Source organism: Phoxinus phoxinus, assembly GCF_949152265.1.
Source record: "Phoxinus phoxinus genome assembly, chromosome: 15".
Lineage (NCBI taxonomy): Eukaryota > Metazoa > Chordata > Actinopteri > Cypriniformes > Leuciscidae > Phoxinus > Phoxinus phoxinus.
This window is the reverse complement of record NC_136890.1, coordinates 14,562,370-14,587,164: the sequence shown is the minus strand read 5'-3', so window position 1 is coordinate 14,587,164 and position 24,795 is coordinate 14,562,370. Positions and strand designations below refer to the sequence as shown.

The 24,795-nt window shown below is 35.7% G+C and overlaps 4 protein-coding genes across 9 annotated transcripts; 2 read left to right on the top strand and 2 right to left on the bottom strand.

Moving 5' to 3' along the window:
- The first annotated feature begins 284 nt into the window (after positions 1-284).
- Positions 285-8,864, top strand: prkab1b (protein kinase, AMP-activated, beta 1 non-catalytic subunit, b). Of its 5 annotated transcripts, none has more exons than XM_079636465.1 (9): positions 558-634; positions 1,111-1,157; positions 1,675-1,822; positions 1,941-2,092; positions 3,134-3,227; positions 3,984-4,098; positions 4,182-4,315; positions 5,565-5,633; positions 6,913-7,478. In XM_079636465.1, exons 2-9 carry the CDS (start codon positions 1,141-1,143, stop codon positions 6,988-6,990), a joined length of 807 nt encoding a protein of 268 aa, XP_079492591.1. In that variant the 5' UTR covers positions 558-634; positions 1,111-1,140; the 3' UTR covers positions 6,991-7,478. The 5 variants fall into 5 exon arrangements, with proteins under 5 accessions (XP_079492594.1, XP_079492593.1, XP_079492595.1 ...); XM_079636466.1 differs by having other exon boundaries at positions 1,095-1,157; XM_079636468.1 differs by lacking the exons at positions 558-634; positions 1,111-1,157 and adding an exon at positions 285-515 and having other exon boundaries at positions 1,678-1,822; positions 6,913-8,864.
- Positions 8,865-10,101: 1,237 nt separating this feature from the next.
- pla2g1b (phospholipase A2, group IB (pancreas)) lies at positions 10,102-12,464 on the top strand. Its single transcript, XM_079636475.1, has 4 exons — positions 10,102-10,165; positions 10,829-10,979; positions 11,749-11,882; positions 12,330-12,464. Exons 1-4 carry the CDS (start codon positions 10,105-10,107, stop codon positions 12,449-12,451), a joined length of 468 nt encoding a protein of 155 aa, XP_079492601.1. The 5' UTR covers positions 10,102-10,104; the 3' UTR covers positions 12,452-12,464.
- Positions 11,984-18,494, bottom strand: asgrl1 (asialoglycoprotein receptor-like 1). 2 transcript variants are annotated; one of them, XM_079636473.1, is made up of 8 exons: positions 18,413-18,494; positions 17,874-17,957; positions 17,139-17,222; positions 16,916-17,008; positions 16,763-16,816; positions 16,173-16,312; positions 15,978-16,090; positions 11,984-13,632 (listed from the first exon to the last, which is right to left on the bottom strand). In XM_079636473.1, the coding sequence occupies exons 2-8, from the start codon at positions 17,953-17,955 to the stop codon at positions 13,467-13,469; spliced, it is 732 nt and encodes a 243-aa protein (XP_079492599.1). In that variant the 5' UTR covers positions 17,956-17,957; positions 18,413-18,494; the 3' UTR covers positions 11,984-13,466. The 2 variants fall into 2 exon arrangements, with proteins under 2 accessions (XP_079492599.1, XP_079492598.1); XM_079636472.1 differs by having other exon boundaries at positions 17,874-17,970; positions 18,413-18,489.
- Positions 18,495-18,690: 196 nt separating this feature from the next.
- On the bottom strand, positions 18,691-24,474 carry LOC307011120 (C-type lectin domain family 4 member A). The gene is made up of 8 exons (XM_079636474.1): positions 24,425-24,474; positions 23,986-24,169; positions 23,657-23,747; positions 21,991-22,068; positions 21,823-21,900; positions 21,532-21,674; positions 20,442-20,554; positions 18,691-20,284 (listed from the first exon to the last, which is right to left on the bottom strand). The coding sequence occupies exons 3-8, from the start codon at positions 23,724-23,726 to the stop codon at positions 20,128-20,130; spliced, it is 639 nt and encodes a 212-aa protein (XP_079492600.1). The 5' UTR covers positions 23,727-23,747; positions 23,986-24,169; positions 24,425-24,474; the 3' UTR covers positions 18,691-20,127.
- Positions 24,475-24,795: the final 321 nt, after the last annotated feature.

Genomic DNA, 24,795 nt, shown 5'->3' with positions numbered 1-24,795 from the left:
GATTAAAATAAATCAAACAATCTCCTTATTTGTTTAAATATTATTATTATTCAGTAACTCTGACTACATGCTGAAAAAATTAGAAATAATATTTAATAAAAACCTTTAATATTGCCAATAAAGTAAGGTAACACCAGAGACAAAAAAAAGTACATGGAGTCTTTAAATAAATGCACAAAAATATAAACAATCATTAAGCTGTCATTTATTTGTATTCATAAAGTCAAAGGGTAGCCTAATCTAATAGGTCTACGTTTAAAAGTTAGAAGAAGAAAAAACATTTTAAGACATCTTGCCATGCCAAAAGTGGACGTTTCTGTAGAACCCAAAAACGTTTTACATGAGCTGATACTGTTACAACACTCCCAGTCGTCTCTCACTGGGTTGATTATACACAGAGCTAGAACTGCAGGCGGAAGAGGTGTGCTTAACAGTTAACCTTTTTGTGAGGCAATGTGAAAATGGCGTTATGAAAAGAAACAGTCGCGGGCTACGGGCAAATAAAGTTTTCAGAGGTAACGTTAAGTTATTTAAATGATAAGGGAAGTTACCACAGTACGAGATGAAACGGCGATAGGCTGCGGTCGTTGGTGTAGGCGAGACGAGACGTGCACGCAAGAACAGGAACAACAAAGTAAAAAAAGACGACCAAAGAAACAACATCTCAGTCTTTTACGTCCTTTGTACTCATAGGTTCCTCAACTGTAGAATCGGCTATGTTACTCCAGACTGATAAAACTAAACAAAAATACAATAACGTTAGATGATTGCCAAAACAATTGTAAACATCGGTCAAAGTGTTCTTTAATCGCATGTAGCGGCCTAATGCATTGTTTGTGAATAGTGTGGGGTTTATAAAAACGACTTTAAGTGCAGACTTGTTTTAATGGATTTTAAACCCATGTTGAATTATTTAATGTAAAGGTATTTTTTGGCGGCAGCGTCTGTTGTTGCTGTTCGACTCGTGTGGTGCAAACTGTCCTTTGGCGCCTTGTAACTTTATTTTAGCTAGACGTCATTTATAAGCAAAATACTTCTGTTTTGGACATATATTTGTCATATGTGGCATGTCAATCTTTCATAAATAATGACAGTAACGTTACCTTTCAGTCGTCGACTTACCATCAGGTGCTAAAACGCATGCGTATGGTTACCAGGTAACGTTAACGTTAGAGACGAACGTGACTTTTGTTCGCTCGCGTCTATTAAGACATTTAGTCCCTGATAACACACATAACGTTACATCACAGAAATGTCCATTTGATGTGTTTTCATCGAAACATATTTATTTATATGAAAACACTGTGAAATATACCAAATATACTGGATCAGTCTACTATAAATGTATTTTGTCCCCAATGGGAATTGATTGGGTCGTTGCTGTGATGTCATGTGAGTGACAGGTTGTCCCGCCCTCCCGCCAGTAAACAGAGATGTTAATCAGAGATGAGATGTGGCTAAAAGGGAGTTATTTTGATTAAAGATTATGAGGGCACATGAATTTAAAGTTTGTTGACTTAACATCAGGTAATAATCGCAAGTGTTGAATTGGAAATCAAACATGATGTGCACAGATAATAAATAAAATAATTTATTATAAATACTACAATATTTCACTAAAGTATTGTCAATTTTGATATCATGGTGACTGACTTTAACATGCATGATAATAAGCAGCAGCATGGGCAACACCAGCAGTGAGAGAAGCGGAGCGGAGAAGACGAACAGGCGAGAGAGCCGTGGTGGTAAAGATGGAGCTCGACCCAAAATCCTGATGGACAGTGTGGAGGATGGAGACCTCTTCCAAGCAGATGATGCCAAGGTGGTGTGTTTACAGTGAAACATTAATTGTAAAAACATGTTCCTTAACTAATTTCTTACTGCTCTACCTCTATTTGCTGTAGTAGACACCTCATCAGTCTTTCTCTCTGTCTTTCTAGGAGTTTCTAGCTTGGCGACAAGATCAGGAATCAGATATTAAAGCCCCACCTGAGGAAAGGCCCACTGTGTTCCGCTGGAGCGGTCCAGGGAAAGAGATTTTCTTGTCTGGCTCCTTCAACAACTGGGCCAGCAAAATTCCCTTGACTAAGAGGTGAGTGCTGACAGACCATTAGATCATTAGCGTGACATGGTAGACTGTGTTACACAAGAAACACAGCAGGAGGTATCTACATCATCCTAAAAATCATAGAGCTGAATGTTCTTCGAGGTGCTTTAAGCCAGCTGGACCTCAGTAGTAGGTCTGTTCGGATACTCACAGAGAGCAGGGGGGAATTAAAAGATAAATGCAATTATTAAAATTAATTTAAAGGAATGTTGCATGTGTGTGAGCGTACTTAAGTACACTACTTGACAGTTTCATGCATGTTTCTTATTTACTGGTGTTTATTAGTTATAAATGCTCCTGTCGTCTGCTGTGTTAAAGCTTAAGTTTTGTTTGACTACATTCATAAAGTGTACTTTTCTTGGAGCAGATTAAAAAAAATCCTATATCTGACTGTTTGTATTCAGTGACAAAAAATGGAGCCATGTGTGGTAGTATTGCAAATGCAATGCATCGTGATATCGAATCGAATCGTCGACATGATAATCGTAATCGAATTAAATCATGAGACCAGTATTCACACCCCAAAACAACTGTAAAAGTGACAAGCTGAAATAAAGCAAAAGTTATATAAGAATTAATGCACACTACTGTTGAAAAGTTTGGGGTAAGTAAGATTTTTATGTTCGGGAAATAAATTATTTAATGTAGCAACAACCAGGGCTTGACGTTAAGACCCGCCAAGTGCGGGTGGATTTTGAGCAGTGGCGTGTAACGCAGAGGTTTAATTTTTATATATACTGGTAATATACATTTTTCAATTGTAGTCTTTAAAAAAGGCTTCTGAAATAATAAACTTAGTGCAATGCAGTGTTGTCGAAAATAAAGATTTTTTGCTACATATCGATACTGAAATATCTTAAATGCATCCAATACTCATTTTCTGCAGAAAAGATAGGAACACAACACAGAACACAATAGGAACTGCGCTTTCTCGCACTCTCATCTCTCCGACAGCGAGTTGAAACGCAAACCTGAAAGCTTCCAATTGCTTTGCCTTATAGTTTTGTTCTCTTTCTCTTTTAACAGTCATAATAATTTTGTGGCAATACTTGACCTGCCTGAAGGAGAACACCAGTATAAGTTCTATGTGGATGGACACTGGATATTAGACCCCAAAGAGGTGAGATTGAGCCTCTGAATGTTTTCAATTATTTGATAATCCTCATTTACAACAACAACATCATTCAGACTGTCAGTCCAAGTCCAATTTTTGTGCTTATCCGATTAAAATCCGATCAGATTTAGCAAGTGTAAACGACAAAAAATAAATAAATATATATATATATATATATATATATATATATATTCGAGTTTCGAGCTAAAATTCATATATGGTTTGAAATCCTATTCAAATCGCATTTCTGTAAATCCGTTTCAGTCTGACCGCTCTGGGGTGCGTTTCCCAAAGCCAACTATGGTTGCAAGTTTCGGCGTTACCAATAGAGTTCAATAGAACTTGCGACCATAGCGGGCTAACGATGCTTTAGGGAAACGCACCTCAGATCAGATCTCGCCTGCTCTGTGACTTTCTCACGCCACGTAAAACAGACAATGTTATAGGAAACCTGCTGAAAGTCGCTGCAGAAACAAGGTTGTTACACATTGTCATGTTGTAAATAAGACAACATCTGTATCGCAAGACCCTCCAGGTTGCGGTTGTTGTTGTTTTTGGCGTATATGCAGATATTCCGGAAAACAAAAGAGCGGCACAGACACACAAATCGGATCTGAACAGTTGCGATGCACAATCTGGGCAGTCAATAATTTGATATCAGATACGCAAATAACTGGATTTGGGCCGACAGTGTGAGCGTAGCCAACATGTTTTGAAACCTGTTCTTTCATCAAGTTTAATTATTATTTCATTTTTTTCTAGGCTGTTGTGACTAATAAGTCAGGTGTGGTGAATAATGTCATTAAAGTGATGAAAACAGACTTTGAGGTTTTCGACGCACTGAAGACAGACTCCGAGAAATGTGCCGACATGTCAGGTAACTCTTAATCAATATAAAGCCCTTCACTGTTACACAAATAAAATATGCTGCAGGTTCTGATCTTAAATGTCTTCTGACAGACTTCTCCAGCTCTCCACCCGGCCCGTACCATCAGGATCCCTACGCATCCAAATCAGAAGACCGACTGCGCTCTCCGCCCATACTCCCTCCTCACCTCCTGCAGGTGCTCCTCAACAAAGAAACTGGAATCTCTGTAAGTTCTGCTCTGCAACGCCTTGAACGCAGATGTGATCGCCCAGTCAAATTACAAAGCTGCTAAACCCAATTGTCTGGGGAATTTGTTTTCATCCCTCTTTATGTCCACTCCCGCAGAATTTCTCTTCTTTTAACCGGCCCATATTTTTTTCCAGCTGTCACAAAAGCCTCAATAACAGTTGCTGTTAACTGCAACTAAAACTTAAACTATTAAAAATCCTTTTCAGTAATGAATAAAATCAGTAATTGAAATAAATCTGAAATAAAATAAGATATAAATATTAGATTAAAAAAAGCAAAGAAAGAAAGCTATACAGAAATATTTATAAATAAAATAAAAAGCTAATACAAATGACAAAAAGCCCATTACAAAATTACTAAACCTTGAACTATTAAATGAAAACTAAAAATATCTAAATAAATGTGATTCATAAATACTTTAATAATATATAAAAGTAATAGAAAATCAGCAATGGTATATATATATAATTTTTTTTGGTAATACTGTTAGGTTTTCATTAGTTATTGTTAGATAATATATTAACTAACAATAAACAATATATTTGTAACAGTATTTTTTAAATCTTTGTTAACTTTATTTATTAAAAATAAAGCTGTTCAATGTTAGTTCATGTGAGCTAAATAATATCAAAAGATACAACTTTAGATTTCAATAATGCATTAGTAAATGCTGGAATTAACATTGACTAAGATTATTAAATGCTTTAAAAGTATTTTTTATGTTTCATATTTTTTTATTTCATGTTAAGTAATGTTAAAGTCCCCCTGTGGTGAAAATCAAGCTTTTGATGTTGTTTAAATGTCATGTGGTGTTTTTAATGTGCTTTAAGACAAACCATGTTCAAATTCATAAGTTAACACCATTGCAAAGTATTTTCTTCTTAACTAAAACGTTACCATTTTTTGCCATTGATATATATAGATATACACAGTATATTATAACATTAAACTATTACTATTACTTAAACACAGCTATTTAAACATGGATATTCAAGTATTATCATTCAGGTTTTCTAACTCACACAAAAACATATGTATGGAAACCCAGCAAGTGACTTGAGAGGAGGCGGATTCTTTGTAAATACAGTGTTGCAGTTAAAGCAGTTTCTTTTTGGGCTTAAAGAGATAAGAAAAGATAAAGGGCCTCTGGTTGGAAATTGCTGAGTGTGGGCAGTTTTAGAAAGCAGCGACTTTCCCTAACATGTTCCTATGTCTGCTTTGAACAGTGTGACCCAACCCTGCTGCCTGAACCAAACCATGTGATGCTCAACCACCTGTATGCCCTTTCCATCAAGGTTCGGTAACAGACTACACACACACTTTAGGAAGATGCTCATAGAAGGAAATTATCTTATAATGTCCACACCCAAAAATGAATATTTTGTCAGTTAATCACCCTCATTTCGCTCAAATAATCTGTTTTTCATCAGTGTAATGACAGTCCTGCTGTTTTCTATACAATGAAAGGCTGACCGGCTCCAAAAATGACAAAAGCACCATAAAAGAATCATTCCTTTAATAGATGTGACTTAAAATAAACATGAGGGTGAATAATTGATGAGTATTTGAAAATTCTGTCATCATTTGCTCTTCCTTAAGTTGTTCCTAACCTGAATAAGTTTCTTTCTTCTGTTGAACACAAAGAAGATATTTTAAACAATGCTGGTAATCTAACAGTTGACGTTAGCCATTGACTTCCATAGTAGGAAAGAAAATACTATGGAAGTCAATGGCTAACGTCAACTGTTTGATTACCAGCATTGTTTAAAATATCTTCTTTATGTTCAACAGAAGAAAGAAACTCATACAGGTTTGGAACAACATAAGGGTGAGTAAATGATGATACAATTTAAATTTTTAGGTAAACTATCCCTTTAAGCATTTCTATTTTTACTACTGTAGAGATGACCAGTATCTTTCACTTGATGTCACTGACGTGTCTTTACAGCAGAACTGAGTTGTGTATGCATCATTGAATCGTTGTTTTCCTGTTTATCACCGTAAAACTATGGAAGCTTGTTTCCGCCACAGAGTAGAAAATAAAAAAGGTAATTTTCACAGATCACAATTCTGACTTTTTATCTCAGTTGCTCAGTTAAATCCAATTCTAAGAAAAAAAAGACTTGACTGAGTTTATATATCACAATTCTGACTTTATAACACGCAATTGTGACTTTGTAACACAATTTGGAGATATAAAGTCAGAATTGTGAGATATAAATTAGCGATTGCGAGAAATAAACTCGCCATTCTGACCTTTTTTTCCAGAGTTGCGTTTACATCTAGCAATTCTGACTTTATAACACGCAATTGGGAGATATAAAGTCAGAATTGCGTGTTATAAAGTCAGAAAAGCCACAATTGCGAGTTTAAGTTGATATACCACAGTTCTGACTTTATATCTCAGAATTGCAAGATGTAAACTCACAATTGTGAGATAAAAAGTCTGTTATCTTTTATTCTGTGGCGGAAACAAGCTTCCATATAAAGCTGTTTGAAACAATCTGTATTGTAAGGAGTGCTATATAAATAAAGGTGACTTGACATGTAAATGTGTTTGCTTTCCTCACACAGGATGGTGTAATGGTCCTTAGTGCGACACATCGCTACAAAAAGAAGTATGTGACCACACTGCTGTACAAGCCAATCTGATCTCAATCCAACTGTGGGACCAACACTATTCCTATTCTCTCGACTTTCTCAAAGAAAGGGACCATACCTAACAAACATCACAAAACTGTGTCTGTATGAGTTTATATCAGTTTCTGAATGTCATCTTCTGATCCATAAACCAGTATCTACAGTGTTTCAGTTTGCACACATAATGTAATTTTTCTTGGCAAATGTAGACATTTCTTATCAGGCTTGCAGATATGTGTAATTGTTTTGTGTGTGGCTTTTCAGTTTTTGACTCTAAGACACTGCTAGATTATTCGAAGGACATCTGTGATGATCATCTTTGAGATCTTGATTCCGGGGATGTCACTAAAAGGTTTTTGATATTTAATATGAACATTCCCATCACGTTGCTTAAGAAATATCTGCGAATAAAATGAACCCTAAAATAATTGTTGATGAATGGACCATTGTGCTAATAGAATTACAATTAAACAACACAAAATTATTGCACACTAAGACGTTATTTGTGTATTATTTAATTACATGGATAATACACAAATTATCCATGAACTTTGAACTTTGAAATCACTGTTGGATCAGATTTTTTTTTATTACATATTGGGCTTTAATATGAGAATTCCGTAGTCTATATAAGGGTATGATGCATCATGTTTTTCTTAATTCATGATTTTCTTTGTTACATTTTGCTTCGAGGTGATTGCAGGTTCTCCTGCAGAAATCCCAAAAGTCAAAATCCCAACACAAGTTTCATGGCAACAGATTTGGTCAGTGCTAAACCATGATGAGGGTTGTCTCTGAGCGTGTTGTGTGATGTGATGTTACCAGGCGACAATGTTGAAAGTCCTGCTAAACTGAAATGTGATGGTTTGCAGGAAAGCACTGATCTGCAGCTTTAGTATCACTCATATACAGCAGCATGGCATGAGCCATTCAAGAGGGCAGAAAATATGCTATTATAAAATCATAATTTGAAATCTATCCTAGAGGATAGTAAGGATTTTTGTTTCAATTAAAATAAAGGTAAATCTAAAAAAATATATAAATGTGATTTACAGTTAAAACCTGGCAGCTGTGGTTGCCAGGACTTCACTGTAATAATAAAAAAATATGGTAGCAACATTTAAAGTCAAGTCAAGTGTAAAATAATGCAATGAACATTCATTTAAAATATAGGATGTAATACTAAACCCTTATGTACACAACTGTTAAAAAACCTTCAAATTTGAAAAGGGAACTATGAAAAACGTTTTTCTTTTCTTCACTGTAAATTATAAGATGGCTTGTTTTTCACTTTCAAAAACGGTAATATTAATTTGTTTACATTTGTAAAATATGTTACTGTAAAAAAAATAATCCTGTTAGATAATCCTATTACAGTTTCCAACCTTATATGCTGAGGAAATATACTGAGTGTTAACCACTTAGCATGTTTTTACCATAGCATTTTACAGTCTTTTACCATTAAAATTACGATAATCTTTTATAGTGTAATGAACTCATTTAAATTCAATTTAACAGCAATTAACACAAGAGCTGCATTATGGTCTTGTTCTTCAGTGTAACCTGCTTTGTATATTTAAAAGTGGAACACATGGGCAGAGAAAATATCTGATGTGTTTTCCCACACTGTGACCTTCATATAATTTAGCACTTGACTCTAACAGTATTATCTTCTCTGAAGCACATCTGTACAGTATAAAAAACCTGTTGCAATTTGAAGACATGATCGAGTGCACAATACCGAACAGTTCACCACTGCTTGACTTTACAGACTATGGCTGCTTTTGTGGCTATGGTGGTGAAGCTTGACCGGTGAGTTAATTTTACTGTGGGAATGTGGTGCAGTGTTTTTTTAATTATTTTGTAATAAAGAATATTCCCTCTCTAATGCCCTGGTATAGGTGTTGTTTTACCCATGATGACTGCTATGTCAAAGCAAATACCCTTGAGTCCTGCACATCGTTGCTTGACAGTCCCTACATAAACACATATGACTTCCAGTGCGATAAGATTACCAGAATGATCACGTGTCTGGGTAACTGAAAATTAATCCCAGGATTTCATCCCATATCAGTGACTCCTAAAAGGCCAAAAAAAACAAACATCCATTTTCACACCTGCTTTATGTAGGGTTGCAAGAAATATGTATCATTATAATATATCGCACAAACTTAGATTGGTCTATTTCTTCTCCACCAGTAGTTCAAGCAAAGCAGCATCTAAATTAACATCGGCATGAGACATAAGTTGCGATAGTGTTTTCTTTTCTATTGTAAAATGGCATCTCGAACAAGAAAAAATGTAGGGCGGGACTAGTTTTGTCCATCAGGAACTGATTAGATCATTGTGGTTTGCTATTGCTGTGATGTCATGTGAGTGACAGGTTGCCCTGCCCTTGCGCCACTTAACATGTCATCAAAGAGAAAAGATGTTGCTGCAAGAGATGTGCACTGATAAATCATTTATAATACTGAAAATTCCATAAAAAAACTAAAATGTTCCATTCTTATTTTATTATCATCTGCCCTGGAGTGTGTGCGGTTCAGCATCCAGAGCGATCAGCAGATTTATCACTGCTCTTGTTGCATTCATGGTCACTCTCACAATCCTTTACCGCAACAAAATAGGCTGCAATCAGTGAAATATGCATATGCATATAACAATGCAACAATAACAACATTATTCTTATTTGGTCAAAAAACCTTTTGTGTGCTGACAGCTGTTTTGCATGTCCTCAAGCGTTTCGCAACTTTTTCCAGGGTTTTATGAAATTCTCATACTTTTTCGAGAAAACTGAATTCTTGTACCAGCTGTTCAAATTGCCAACACATGCTCATGTTCCCAAAGAACAAAACACACACACACACACACGCACACACACACACACACACACACACACAGTGTGAATAAACACAATCAACTTGCACAAAGCGGTAAATATCTCAACAACAAACTGTGTGTTTGTGCTTTTGTGTGCGTGCGTGAAAGTATATTTTTTGTATGATAAGACTGTATATTAACATATCTCACATGTTCTCAATATTCACAAAGTTGGCTTATCAGTGAGCTCTGCCCGTCAAGGTTATAATAAGTTCTATAAATAATCAGCAACAAACACCTGTTCATATGGTCTTCACCATGCACACCTTTCTGTCACTCGTGGTCCTTAGTGTGAGTCTGCCAGCCTGTGAGTATATACTTTAAATGTGATTTACTATTCAACTACTGTACAGGAGCTTATTGTTTCAATCATTTCTCTTATGCAAGGCAAATATTTAATAAATATATCTGATATATAGATTTTTTAATTATTTGAAAAATAGAAATGTACTAATTAGTCAGTCAAATAATTGCACTATAGTCAGTCAAAAATAATTAGACTTCTTACCTTCAAAAATTATATGATCAATAAGTTATGACAACATATGTTTTTACATTGCTTTAACTCATTAAAATAAGTGAAGCAATTTTCAAGTTATAGAAGATTCAACTCATGTTTAAATTCAGTTTAATGTAATTTAAGTTGAAATTACTTAAACATCCAAGTTGACTGTGGCAGCAACTCTTCTTTTTTTTTTACCACTATGGTACTTTTTTGTCACTAAGCAGGTAGAATGTAATACTGACAGAAAACAAGATAGACACCAAGAGAGTGGTTATGAAATGTATTTCTAAAAATAATTATTTTAAAATGTAACTGGTTAAGAAACTAATTGGTAAAATTGATTGTTACATTTGACCATCTGACACTCCCTCTAGTTCACTAGGAGGAGACAAATTGCTGGATGTGAATATAAATATAAAATTGCTATACACCTTCTTATAACGATAAACTATCATTGTTTAACAGTTCTGGCGACTGTAGACTACCGTGCGCTGTGGCAGTTCAGGTCCATGATCCTCTGTACCATCCCCGATAGCTGGCCTGCACTGGATTACGCGGACTACGGATGCTACTGCGGCAAAGGAGGCTCGGGCAACCCGGTGGATGAACTGGACAGGTCAGATTAAAACAACACTTTCCGAGACAGTTTTGTCTGTCACCCTTCAGCCTGCTCAGACTGAAAAGTTTAATGAACAAATACCGAAAAATGCACAATGCACAAATTAAAGTCAGCGTGAAACCGAAGTTGCGAATGCGATAATCTTTACTTTACTAATTTGCGACATATCCGAGTGAAACGGCTTCTCGCACAAGTAATAATGTAGGGCGGGACTTGATTTTGTCCATCAGGAATTGATTGGATGATTTTGGTTTGCTATTGCTGTGATGTCATGTGAGTGACAGGTTGTCCCGCACCCACCAGTAAACACGCCATCAGAGCTGCAAGAGGAAGGCGGAAGTTATTTTAGTCAAAGATTATGAAGGCACATGAATAAAAAAATAAAAAAATGTGCACGAATAAATCATTCATAATACATACTGCAATAGCATATTCCATAAAAAACAAGAATTGTTCATTTTGATTTCAGGTTGATTTTATTTTAGCAGGCAGTAAAAAATCAGTGCATTGCTAATTCTGTTGAGAGCATTTGATGACAAGAATGTATTACAGTTAAGCAATTGAACATTACCTTCTAAAGGAGCTTTTCAGAAAAAGTTTGGATTGGTATACTTATCAACTTGGCTCATGAATGTTAATTAGGTGATGTATTGTTTTGTTTTCCACAGCAGGCAAGTAGCAAATCTTTTAAAATACAACTATTAATCAAAAAGGAAGGGCGACTAACTTTATAAAGATACGCACTGCTTTCTCTATTCCTCTCTAGGTGCTGTCAGGTGCATGATCAGTGTTATTCGGACTCATGGCAGCATGATGACTGCTGGGGTATCTTAGACAACCCCTATACTGAAGTATATGCATTCTCATGCGACAAACCGGCAAAGAAAATCAGCTGCAATGGTAAGTCCCAAGCTAACCATTTTTTTTTATAAAAGAACATTTTGCCAATGTTCCTTCCCATTATGTTATGAAAACGTTTTTTTGTTTTTTTTTCTGATGTTCTGTCAGGTTTTTTTCCCCTTTTCTTTTGGTTATGCGAATGTTAAAATTCCATTTTTACAAACATGGGAATGTTGCTTTTGAATGTTCTCTGAACATTATGAAACAAGTAGTAACATTTAAAAATGTTAGATACTAAAATGTATCATGACAGACGTAGATAATGTTTTTTATTAAAGACCAGATAAATTTGAACGTTACTGTTAGAATGTTTGTTCATAACTCTGAGAAAGAATGTTAGGGAAGTTCAGTGGGACAAACTAAAGAACTCTCTCTGAAAGCTCTGTTAGTAATTGAGACCTGAACTGAACTGGAACGCTGTTTTTTATTTATTTTTGTCTCTTGCAGCCGACAAGAATCGCCCCTGTGAGATGTTCATCTGTGAATGTGACAGAAAAGCAGCCGAATGCTTTGCACAAGCGGGTTACAACCCAGATCATGCCAACTATCCTAGTAAAAACTGCCAATGACCTGTGACACTAGATAAAGTTTTAAGACTGTCCTTGAAGTCTCATTAAACATAGAAATGGTATATCACGTAACAGTTTATTTTGTGTTCATGCTAATTGATATTTGATTCATATAGCAGAGAGATTATTTAATAGTATGTGAATATTAATGCAATTAAGTAAATAAAATCATATTTACAATACTTTTCTTAATATTTTTGTCTATTTTCCAGTAAAACTGCCCAAGTTAGATATGAAGTATTATATATTAAGAATTGTTTTTAGAGGATAGGCCTATATGTTCATAAGAATTCGATTAATTTTTCTTCCCATTTGGCAGTTATTCTTGTTTTATAAGGTTTATGCCAAAAAAACTACCGGTAAATAAAAACTTCTTATATATTCTCTGAAAATAAGTAGTATAATCAATTGCTTCTCAAGTAAATTTACCTTGTTTAAAAAGTCAAAAATACTGATTAAGAAAATTATATGTCATAATATAAGTCATAATATGAATTTATGAATTAAATAAAACACTCCAAAAACAAACAAGCAAACAAACAAACAGTTTTCTAGTTGTAATCCTGCATGGATACTAGTGGACTGTCATATTCATTTTTAAAATAATGATATTTTACATTATGTAGTATGCACTGAAAAAATAATAATCTTCAGTCTTTCAAATAAAAGCACCTTAACATACTTAAATTCACTTGGGAAGCAACATTTCCTTAGATATTAATAGTATAATAATAGATAATAATAAGTTCATAGATCATTTATCTTAAAGTGATGTTTATTAATCTTACCCCAATTGGTAATTTTACGCACAAATCCAACAAAAATGGTCTAACGTCTGTGCTTAAATGAAGAAAATCTAAACTATTTGCAGAAAACTTCAATTCAACTTTCATAAGCCTATTCTCTACAATCCTGCACCTTCGATAAGGATGTTAAAATATTTTTACTGGAAAAGAGGCAAAAAAGTTGCTTAAGGAGCTTAAGACTTTTTGCTGTGTTTGAGGTTATTTATTTATCAGTGGCTCTTGGGTTTGCTCTCACAGAAGTAAGGAAAAGAGAGCGTACAGTCCGCATCGTTCCACAGCCTCCGTTTCTCCAAAGTTTTCCGAGAGTGGAGCTGCCCACAGTCCTCACCATTTACACGTACATCCCAGTCATCTGGTTGACCTGCATCCCAGTGGCTGAAATAGACATCAAGAGTTAAAGTGCCACAATTATACTATTTTAAAGGTTCCTAATTTTGTTTTGGAGGTCTCCTACACACTTTATTTTCCTCATAATATACATTGCAGCATCACCTCTTTACTCACAGTGTCTGAAACGGTTTGATAAAGGATTTGGTCTCTCTAAACCCCTCCTTCTCGAGAGTTTACTCTGCTCTGATTGGTCAGATGGCCCAGTTTGTTGTGATTGTCTACCGTTTATAGCGTGTGGCGGAAATGAAACACCCATTAGCATATCTGAATTTTAGCACTTGTAAACACAGTGATATGAACAGTAACGATGGCGTCAGTTTTACCATATCAATTCGAGCTCGAGTACCCGTCCTTTAGAAGTGCCTGCAAAGTGGGTTTGCTTTCGCATCGCGTCGCAAAAACAAAACAAAAAACAGCGTCTTGTTGACATGTCAACACAAACCAAGCTACAACTACAGTGTTATGGCGCTTTTCCACTGCATGGTACGGTACGGTTCGGTACGGCACGGCACGCTTTGGCGCTTTTCCACTGCATGGTATGGTACGGCTCAGTTCGGTACGGCTCACTTATGGCGCATTTCCACTGCATAGTACGGTACGGAACGGCTCGCTTCGGCTCGCTTTAAATGGTACCACCTCTGTTGAGGTTCCAAGCGTACAGTATCGATACTAAACGTGATGTGAAAACACTGCAGATCACTGATTGGTCAGACAGAATCGTCACTTCAGCGTCATTGTATTTGCGATAGGAGACACTAAACCCGCTAGATTTAAATAGCCAGACAACAGCCAACGCAGTAGCACCTGTTTTTAGAGTATTTACTTGACAAAAAAAAGTTAAAAACAAACAAACAAGAAATGGCTGAATCGTGGTCAGTGGACGAGGTGCAGACGTTCCTCTCGTTGGTTGCCGAGGAGCGGAAGTAGCACAGCTCTTAGCCGCACACGGCTACCACCGGACCTACAATAACGATCAGTCCCACCCACTTTGAAGCGGTACTAACTGCAGTGGAAAAGCAACCGAGCTAAAGCGAACCGAACCGTGCCGTACCGAGTCAAGTCGTACCACGCAGTGGAAAAGCAAAGCGAGCCGAACCGTACCGCGCTGAATCGAACCGTACCGAGCCGAACCGAGCCGTACCATGCAGTGGAAAAGCGCCATTAGAGGGCCGGACAAAGTAGACATTCACGGGCAGCCAATGAAGACCTTAGGCTGTCATTATGCACGTTTATGGTTACAATTTATTGTGTACTTATGTACTTACCCAAGAAAGTACTGGCAATATAATTACTTAACTATATGGGTTAAGTTTAGGTTTAGGGTTGGTACCTAGTTTTTGCAATAAGTATATATATATAGATGGGAACAGGACTTGTTACACACCTACATACGTTCGTGCAGGACATAAGACTGGAATTACTGATGAGTGATGACTCGTTTCAAGCAGATCAATTTGACCGTTCGCAAAGACCCGCCCCCCTTAGTTACTGTCCGACAAGCTACGCCGCTCTCACGCCACACTATGTTCTCAAAAATACATTGCAGAGCAGAGAGGACACTGACAACGTGCCGACAGACAGGACAGACCAGGTTACTTTTGATATTAAACAAAGTCTCACCTTTCAAATTTGGTCATTTGTTAAAAAAAATGTAAACCATATATACCGTTTTGTGGCTCTTTAATGTGTCGGACAGATCGTTGTAGAACATCAGTTAAAGCTGCTCGTGAACCGATCATCTCTTCCTTCTAGTTAATTTATAGCATCAAATAAACATGAATGAACATAAGAAGGAATGTTGTTTTAACCTCGGAAAGGCGTCAGTACACTCCGTTTTTCAAGTTCAAATCCTCTACGTTAATCTACTAACTCTCCTGACTGCTTTGTCGGACAAAATGGCGGATGGCGAAGTATGATTGGTCAGATCACCTGTCAATCAAGCTCCCTGCGAAGGGTCAATTGGTTCTTTCTTTTGGGAGACACAAACTCCATTTATTGGTCAACCTTTAGTTTAGGGTCCATTACTCACCATTAACTATGACTTTAGCATCAGTAAACTCCTACTTACTGCTATAGTAAGGTAGTTGTTAAGTTTAGGTATTGGGTAGGATTAAAGTATGTATGATCATGCAGAAAGAGGCATTAAAATGCGCATTATAAGTACTAATAAACAGACAATATCCTAGTAATATGCATGCTAATATAAGCAACTAGTTAATAGTTAAAATTTGACCCTAAACTAAAGTGCTATCGGTAATATCCAAAAAAAGCATTAGCATTTACACTCTTCCCCCATTGACCTTCTCTCATTATTTTATATTCATTCTTACTGTTCAGTAGCACTAAAGTCTGTTCCATCTGCCCAGGACCATTTTTCCTTTTCTTTCTCAACAAGCCCAATCCAGTAGCTGTTAGACGTCTTCACGATTGAAGATAGGAAGTCCTGGTTTAAAAAGAGACCATACTCATATTTAACCTCACATAAGACTCAAATGATTGTGATGCTGTGCGTGTTCTTGTCTTACAAGCTCAGCCAAGTCGTTGACAACAACTAAGTGTGATCCTTTCTCGATACAGTTGTCCTCAGCAAGTTGCCAGTTCTTCTTTACTGAAGACTGAAAGTAGCATGAGTCTTTATAAAACACCCAGTCTTCCTGGCAGGGACCTGTACAGTTAAACATGCATATAATAAAAACAATTCAAACATTTTGCTAATGAGTAAAAGTCCAAAAGTCTGAGTCCACATAGAAAATCTGGGATTCATAATCTAATTTAACTCTTGAAAAAAAAACAACAACAACAAAATAGAAATAAGTGCAACATGTGCAGCGCAAGTCTGTCATATATGCTACATAAAAGGATAAAATGAGAACATTGTAATTGTGTGCTTGAGACATTTCATTTAATGGTGAGATTTTTGTTTTTGTAATCACGCTCTCAAATACTAAGGCATTTCGAAATTCATGTTCATTTTGAAATTAAACGTTTTACTCAAATTGTTATGCTGGTGATGTATTAGCATTAGCATTCAATTATATAAATGCAAAGTACAGATTCAAAGTATTCTCAATAGTGGTCTCTGACTTTTGGACCCCACTGTCATGAGGAGCCTCACCTTGCACCGGGATCACATGCTCGAGCATCATAAGCTCGGAGAAATGAGCATTTTCTGGGTGGAATTATAAAAATTCAAAAATTACAACAAATTAATATTACAGGCATTGTTAGTATATGCATAAACAAGACATAAAAGCGGTTCTTTATTTACCAAATTGCAGAGTTTCAGAGCCTTTTTTAATGGAGACAACGAGAGACTCCACAGAAAGTCTAACATCAGCGACGTCTTGGCTGACCTGAGAGACTTTTAAAAATCATAATCAAAATCAAACACTTTAATAATAAATAAATAAAAAACATGCAGTGACATCCAATAGGTTTTGTTAAATTTGACATAAACAAATTAGTGTGGAAGTAAAATGCTCACAACATACTTTTAATTCCTACAGCCAGTGTCAGTATAAACACATAGAGGACGAGGACGCCATATATTATGTACATCTTTCTGTTTTGTATACCTTTAGGAAAGAATTAAAGTTATAACACAAGAATATGAAACAAACACAGACTGTAAATAAAACTACATTCTGAACAAATATATGTTCTAAGAATGTTTTGCTAACATTCCCATTAAGTTATGAAAACGTTATTTCTGAATGTTCTCAGAACATTCAAAACGTCCAATTTTAAATGTGTTTTTTCTTCTTCTTGGTTATGCGAACGTTAGAGAAAACATTAAGGGAATGTTCTATTTTATAACTTTGCAAAACTTACGTTTAAATGTTCTCTGAACCTTAAACAAATAGTAAGTTATAAAGTCCAAGTAAGAACATTCCATGAAAGATTTATAAATAATGTTTTTTTGTGCTAATGTTATTAAAGACCACTTTGAAAATACATTCAATTGTTAATGTTTGTTCATAACTTTGAGAGAATCTTGCCAGAACGTTAGCCAAAGATCCGAGAAAGTTTCTTGTTAGCTGGGTTATCATGGAGTGTCAATATATTTATTTAGCAAATACCGTGGTATTTCACCCTCTTTTCTGGGTATTTGAAATGTTAGTCTTTCTTAGTAAGGTGGCAAGATAGATTTGTTCTCAACTTTGATTCAATATTTTCTACAAAGCACAATTTAGAAAAACATTCCTTAAAAAAAACATCTTTCTCACCTGATACATGTATAAATTTGTGTCCAGTGTTATTAATTTCTGCCTCAGGAGTGGTAAACCGGTCATATGATACAGATTCCATGTCTGAGGAATAAGGCTGGATAAAGTTGTTACATCAAATAATTACAATTTAAATGAAATGTATTTCTCTAATTTAATGACTTTTGTCCCAACATATAAATATATCAAAAGTAAAGCGACTGAATGTACTAAACACAAGAGTTACAAGGTTATGCAATGAAACAGTTGAATATTAACCTCTAGACTGACAAACTATCTGAACTTCATCCATCACAAACACATCAGAATGAAAGGACTTCTGTGTTTCAGAGATTCATTATCAGTCAAAATACACAAAACCGAATAGAAAAGCCATCAAGCTAATTCTTAAAAGACCATGAAAACTGTAAAAACATTCTCATTGCCGACAAATTAGGATTTTACCATGAATGTTCATACATTGAAGACACTAATGTGCTTTTATGTGAACATACAAAATAAAAAAGAATAAAAAATAACTGAAATGCAGTGAATCTTACTGTTTAAAGTGAATGTTCCTGTCGAATCTCCCTCCTCTGCAGCGGTCAGTGTCCTGATGGCTGGTCTCTGTCATTCTGTCATTACGCAACGACTCCTAAACCATTTCCGAGAGCGGAATTGACAATCCTGTTGGACTTTTTGTAACATTTGCAAGTTTGAAATAATAAGAAGCGACTCTGATTAACTCGTGATATAAGAAATGTTCTTCTCTGACATACATGTTATGCTTTGAATATAGTTGGATGCATTACCGTTCAAAAGATTGGGATGTTTTTTTACATTAAATTAATACTTTTATTCAGAAAGAATGCATTAAATTGATCAAAAGTGACAGTATCTTTACATTTATAATGCTACGAAAGCTTTTGATTACTACAAAAATGTAAATAACCCATTAAACATGAAAGTATTATGCAATCATTAAAGACATTATTTAAAGACATCATTATTAAAAATCATTATTTTTTATGGAAGCTTGTTTCCGCCACAGAATTTAAACAAAATTAAAAGGTAATAGCGACTTTTTCTCTCACAATTTTGAGTTTACATCTCGTAATTCTGACTTTATTTATCATTAAGTTATTTATTTATTTCTCATTTCAAATTCTGACTTTATAACACGCAATTGCGACTTTATATCTTGCAATTCTAACATCTTTTCTCAGAATTATGAGATATGAACTTGAGTTATAAAGTTACATTTCATAACCCACAAGTGCGACTTTATATCATGCAATTCTGACTTTATAACTTGCAATTGCGACTTTATATCACGCAATTGTGAATGTACTGAGATTCAAATTCAGAATTGTGAGATAAAAAAATCTGAATTGCGAGATGTAAACTCGCTATTGTGAGAAAAAAAATGCAGAATTGTGAGATAAAAAGTTGCAAGTACCTTTTACCTTTTTTAATCTGAGGCGGAAACAAGCTTCAATCATTTTTGGCATTAAAGATTCTTTAAAATTGAGTCAAAAACCCTACTTTTATTTCTGTATTGAACCCCACTGAACCTTTTTGAGTAGACAGGCTTTGATTTATTGGAGTAGATTTCACAAAATAAAATTCAGTTTATCCAGCTCACCACCAGAGGTCATCATCTCAATTCTACTCATAGTTATGATTAGTGACTTTCTTTGTCTTGCCTGTGTTGTTAGCTTGACTGTTGACTAGTTGACTTTATGATTGCTTGCTTATTAAATCTCTATTTAAATAATAATAATTATAACTAGCAATTTTTCATAAATAGAAGAACTGGCGTCTCTATCATTGTGTTATTGTGTGAATTGGGATAGTGGGATAATCATATTTAATAATATTCTATGAAGCCTTTTGAACACTGGTATAAAAGGTTGAATATAAATAAAGCAATAATATCAATAGTAATACCCATTTTTAATCAAATTATCTAGGTTCAGATGAAATTGTAACAAAAATGTGTTACCTAATTGGATGTGTTCATATAACAGGACTTTACACTGGAATACTATAAAACATGTGGCTTATGCATAGCAAAAGTACATCAAATTTCCACCAGTCTTACAGTTAAAAAAATAAAAAAAAGAGAGACCATGTACAATATGAGGTTAAAATATGTAGGCTCCCCGCTACGCAAAATGCGTACAGCTTGGCAGGTCTGAATATCAGAAGGTGTGTGTCCAGAGCAGGATTTTAGGAGAACAGTCTAATGCAGCTGGCGTAAGGGCAAAGTTTCCTACCACATGCCTTTCTCTAGTTTGCGTTCACAAATGAAATAGCGTTCGCTGTAACAGTCAGCATCATGCAACAGCTTGCGACGCACTGTGTCAGTTCCTTTTAAGTGGACGCAGGACTCCATACCACCATGAGCAGGTTGATTTTCATCCCAGAAACTGAAAAGAACACAAACAAACCACAAAGAATTCGGAAAGATGACGTATTGATCTTGTTGGCATGTCATGCAGTATGGCAGCTGTTCAATGAAATTTAAAAGCCTTCACAGATTACATAAAACACATTTCAAAAGTATGGAAGTCAATGCTCTCTTACTGTGGAGCTGAATGATAATCGTCTCCATTAACCCAGGACCATTTGCCCAATTTGTCCCTCTTGAGGCCTATCCAGTAGTCAGTCTGTTTCTGGACAATTCTCGAAATGAACTCCTAAGAGTCATAAATGTGCTTTAATTATACACCTATGATTAATATCTATGTATTCAGAAATACACTACCATTCAAAAGTTGGTTGGTTTGATCATAAATACAGTAATATTGTAAAAAAAAACATTTTAAAGGTACATTAAGTAACTTTTTGTTCAAAATGTGCTAAATGTATATAATAAGCGAGTAGCCTACATCATGAATCAATCTTCCAAGGTGTGTTTTTTTCTTATTCTGAATCACTACAGTACGCCTATAATAAGCGTTTATATTTGGACTATTTTAGACCAGGCGAGACGGCAACCGCTGCGGAGTATCCCACATTGTAATTTTTTTTTTTTTTTTTAAGTACAATCAACTTGGATGTTTAAGTAATTTCAACATAAATAACATTAAGCTTTTTTTTTTTCTCATTAAAAATTGGTTGAATATTGAAAGTTTTTTGAATGAGTCAATGGAATGTGAAAACATATGTTGTCATAACTTATTGATCATATACATTTTTACAGTGCCTGTGTGACTCGTCATAGACATAAACAGAGAGTTAACAGAAAGTAGCTCCGGCTACAATGTTCTTTCGCAGGACGCATGCAGTTTTGTTTAACCACTAAAGCGTCAAAAGTTAGATGTGCCTTTAAAATAAACGTTTACTATTTGAACACATTTTAAAATGTAATTTATTCCTGTGATGCAAAGCTGAATTTTCAGCATCATAACTCCAGTCTTCAGTGTCACATGATACTTGTGTAAATAGATGTGTAAATCAATCTAATATGCTGATTTGCTGCTCAAGAAACATTTCTAATTATTATCAATGTTGAAAACAGTGCAGAAATTTGTAACATATCTACTGTCACATATGATCAATACAATTTCTTTAAAAAAAAAGAAATCATACTGATCCCAAACTTTTGAACAGTAGTGTAAATGAGGATAACAATATATACAGTACACCAACATGTGTGTGTCCATGTCCTTACCAGCTCCTCCTCGCTGTTCACAACCATCAAGTGCGCCCTATTGTTGTGGCAAAAAGACTGTGATATTTCCCACGTCCCATAAACATTCGCCGACAAAAAATAACAGGTGTTCTTATAGGAAGCCCAACCATCCGAGCAGCGCCCTGTATTTGATAGAACAAAACACACGACTATAGACAGCACTTGCTTACCAATAATTATAAAACGTATTAGAGCCATGTGATTTCACTGACATCCATTCATATTTTAGTTGTATATTGCCATTGTATTAATCTTAATTACTGCTTTCACCTTTGTACTGGAACGGGATAGCCGTAATATCATCAGAAAGAAGACCTCTGGTCTGATCTTCTTGTGGATTCTTCTTGACTTCAGCATGTTAAATAAAATAAAAAACAAGCCAGTTACACATCCATTATTAACACATCAGAGACAATTGACATCATAAGTCTGACTTACAGTTGACACCGGTTACGATTCCTATTACCAAGAATGAAAGGATGAGGAGAACCGTGAACATGACACAAGCCACTTTGCCTGAACACAGCAAGTGAAAAAAAATTAGTACGGTAAATAGATTTTAAATGCCAAAATTAAACAGTTTAGAACAGACTTTAAATTAGGGCATATCTTAAAGGTTCTCTAAGCGATCCTGGGTGACGTCACTTCTTGTTGACGTTCGAACTATTGTCAAACAAAACGGAGGCTAGCTAGAACCCTCCCTCCTCCTCAGCCGCGCACTAACCCCCCAAACCCCACCCCCAAATCCTTCTTGTCGGTTATTGGCTGGAACACTGTTTGTTATGTTTCGTGGTGCGGGTTAGCCCAGTTTGTTTTTGTTGCTGTTTGTGGAGCCTGGGGTGTCTACAGAGACCGCGTTTTTTTAGAGTGTGTTCAGGAGACAGACAGCTAGCGGATAGTGAGGAGATATTTGCTGTATGTGACAAAAAAAAGTTTGGCCTAAAAAATGCGTGACATCGCTTAGAGCACCTTTAAGCGAGCACTATATATCAAATGAGCTGATGTAAAGCCTGCAAAACAGTTCCAGATACCACCATATTTTACTTTTACTTGTCATTTAGTCACCCAGCATCCCAGCTTTGTAATGGCATTGAATAATGTCCGAGTTTTTCAAGCTCCAAAAAGCACATACATCCATCATATAAGTAATCCATACGACTCAAGTGGGTTAATAAATGCCTTCTGAAGTGAAGCAATGGGTTTTTGTCAAAAAAGTATCCGTATTTAAAACTTTATAAACTATATTCACAGGCTTCCGGCAACGGCCGTACGCGCGTTCACGAGAGTCGAGTTCTGGCGGAAGGGTGACCTCTGACCCGACGTATGACAGGACATAGCTCCTCTTTTCTTATATCGAAATCCTCCGACATTTTTCTTTTAAACGTTTACTTTTAGACTTCTAATTTGTGACCGGCGTTTGGTATTGCTTTATCCTCTGCACTTACGCGTTCATCAATTATACACGCCTACGGCGGCGCATTATACATCAGTGCCAGGTATACTGTGTATACCATCATCAGTGCCATCAGTACTGTAGTTTTACTAGTTTATAAATATTTATATTTTTCTTCAGAAGGCATTTATTAACCCACTGGAGTCGTAAGGCTTACTTTTATGATGGATGGATGTGCTTTTTGGAGCTTCAAAAACTATTCCTTTAAACTCAGCAGATTATTGCAGAAGTTATAAAAGTTTACGTTTACTGTAACTGAGCTAAACAATTTGTTCTTTTACTAAATATATATTTTACAAAATAACTAATAACTGAATAACTGGTTAGAATTGCCACGTCTAACCAATTTGTGTTCCAAATTTGAACTTGATATTGAGCCTCTAAAAAGGTAACGCAATGTCCAATTTTAAAACAGTTTCCACAGGATGAGTTTCACGTTTTTAAGCTATCAAATGTATTTGAATGGTTACTAAAGTATGTGATGGGGGACAAAGGCATACCGGCTGACAGACTCATGGGCACAGATGTCATGTCGTTTTCAGTTCATAGATAACCCCTACCTGAATTGGACTTGAAACCAGTGTATGAGCAGCCAACACCCATAGCCACTGTCTCTGCTATAATAAGCTGCAATGATACTATATTACTTGCCTTGCTGGTAGAAGGGATCCTCCCTGTCAGGATTTCCCTCCACATCATCTGAGAGATTGTTAGCCTGCATTCCTTGAGGTCAGCCTATAGCCTGAATGTAAGGACAAAAGTGATCAAGAATCAAGTGATTATCTGATGATAATGTAAGAAAATGCCACTCCAGAACGTTCTCTGAAATACGAGGCACTTACGTCGCATTAAATTCGTGCAACATTACATTTGATACAAAAGATTTTTAGTATACACATAAACAATAAGAAAACACTCTGATGAAGTGCAGTTGTTGAATCTACAATGCGTAAATAATATTTAAGAAAACGTCAACTTACTGATCAACTTGTTTCCTTGCAACGCATACAGTTTTCCATGGCACACCATGGAAAGTGAAGATTCTGAATCTGTGGAATGGCCGGATGACGCCCGAGAGAGGCTGGTCCTTTCCACCCGGCCAAACCAAAGCTCTGGGGTTTCTGCCAAGAACATTGCAGTTGCCAGAAATGCGTGACAAAGTAGCTATAAAATATAAATACCACAGTGGTAATCAGAAAAACAACTGTGCACGAGCTATTCACATGACCTTTTCTACTCTAAACTAAAAGCAGAAGAATGACATAAGGCTAGTGTTTCCAATGGGAATCTCATATGTTATTATTGCATGTTAACCATAATACTTGCATTACCAGGTTGTTGATTCGTTACAGCTAATTGAAAACAGGACGCGTTTGTCATGACAAGTAAAGCGATTCATACATGCATTATTTAACTCACAGATTCAAAGCCTGAAACCCAAGCTTATATGAAATTTTTGCGCTATTATTTTGCTACCTTGAAAAGGCATTATAATTTACATAAGGGATTTTCGTTCTTTCAGTTTCCCATTGACCAATGGCCTTCGAGTGCAGGTTGTGGAGACTCCGTCGACTTGTCGCCACCTACTGGCATAACGATACATCCTCCAAGTATTGTATCACAAATTAAAGTCAAAGAGGTTTCATATAAGTTTACTCACGTACAGCATTTTAAAGTGATATGGAAGATATTTATGTTTTTTGTAAAATTTCCACTGAGACTATAATGATTTTTTTTTTTAAGAACTACAAACATGTTTGTGAATTTGGTAGAAGCTGCATTATGTTATG

Excerpts from the sequence above, each read along its gene's own strand:
- prkab1b (XM_079636465.1), top strand. Across the intron at positions 2,093-3,133 it reads AAAATTCCCTTGACTAAGAG|TCATAATAATTTTGTGGCAA; the intron begins GTGAGTGCTGAC and ends CTCTTTTAACAG. Across the intron at positions 3,228-3,983 it reads GGATATTAGACCCCAAAGAG|GCTGTTGTGACTAATAAGTC; the intron begins GTGAGATTGAGC and ends ATTTTTTTCTAG.
- LOC307011120 (XM_079636474.1), bottom strand. The coding sequence starts at position 23,726 with ATGCAGGCTAACAATCTCTCAGATGATGTGGAGGGAAATCCTGACAGG. Across the intron at positions 21,901-21,990 it reads AATCGTAACCGGTGTCAACT|TCAAGAAGAATCCACAAGAA; the intron begins GTAAGTCAGACT and ends AACATGCTGAAG. Across the intron at positions 20,555-21,531 it reads TGAACAGCGAGGAGGAGCTG|GAGTTCATTTCGAGAATTGT; the intron begins GTAAGGACATGG and ends TATGACTCTTAG.
- asgrl1 (XM_079636473.1), bottom strand. The coding sequence starts at position 17,955 with ATGGAATCTGTATCATATGACCGGTTTACCACTCCTGAGGCAGAAATT. Across the intron at positions 16,817-16,915 it reads CTCTGAAACTCTGCAATTTG|AAAATGCTCATTTCTCCGAG; the intron begins GTAAATAAAGAA and ends AATTCCACCCAG. Across the intron at positions 16,091-16,172 it reads TCAACGACTTGGCTGAGCTT|GACTTCCTATCTTCAATCGT; the intron begins GTAAGACAAGAA and ends TTTTTAAACCAG.
- pla2g1b (XM_079636475.1), top strand. The coding sequence starts at position 10,105 with ATGGTCTTCACCATGCACACCTTTCTGTCACTCGTGGTCCTTAGTGTG. Across the intron at positions 10,166-10,828 it reads TAGTGTGAGTCTGCCAGCCT|TTCTGGCGACTGTAGACTAC; the intron begins GTGAGTATATAC and ends ATTGTTTAACAG. Across the intron at positions 11,883-12,329 it reads AAAGAAAATCAGCTGCAATG|CCGACAAGAATCGCCCCTGT; the intron begins GTAAGTCCCAAG and ends TGTCTCTTGCAG.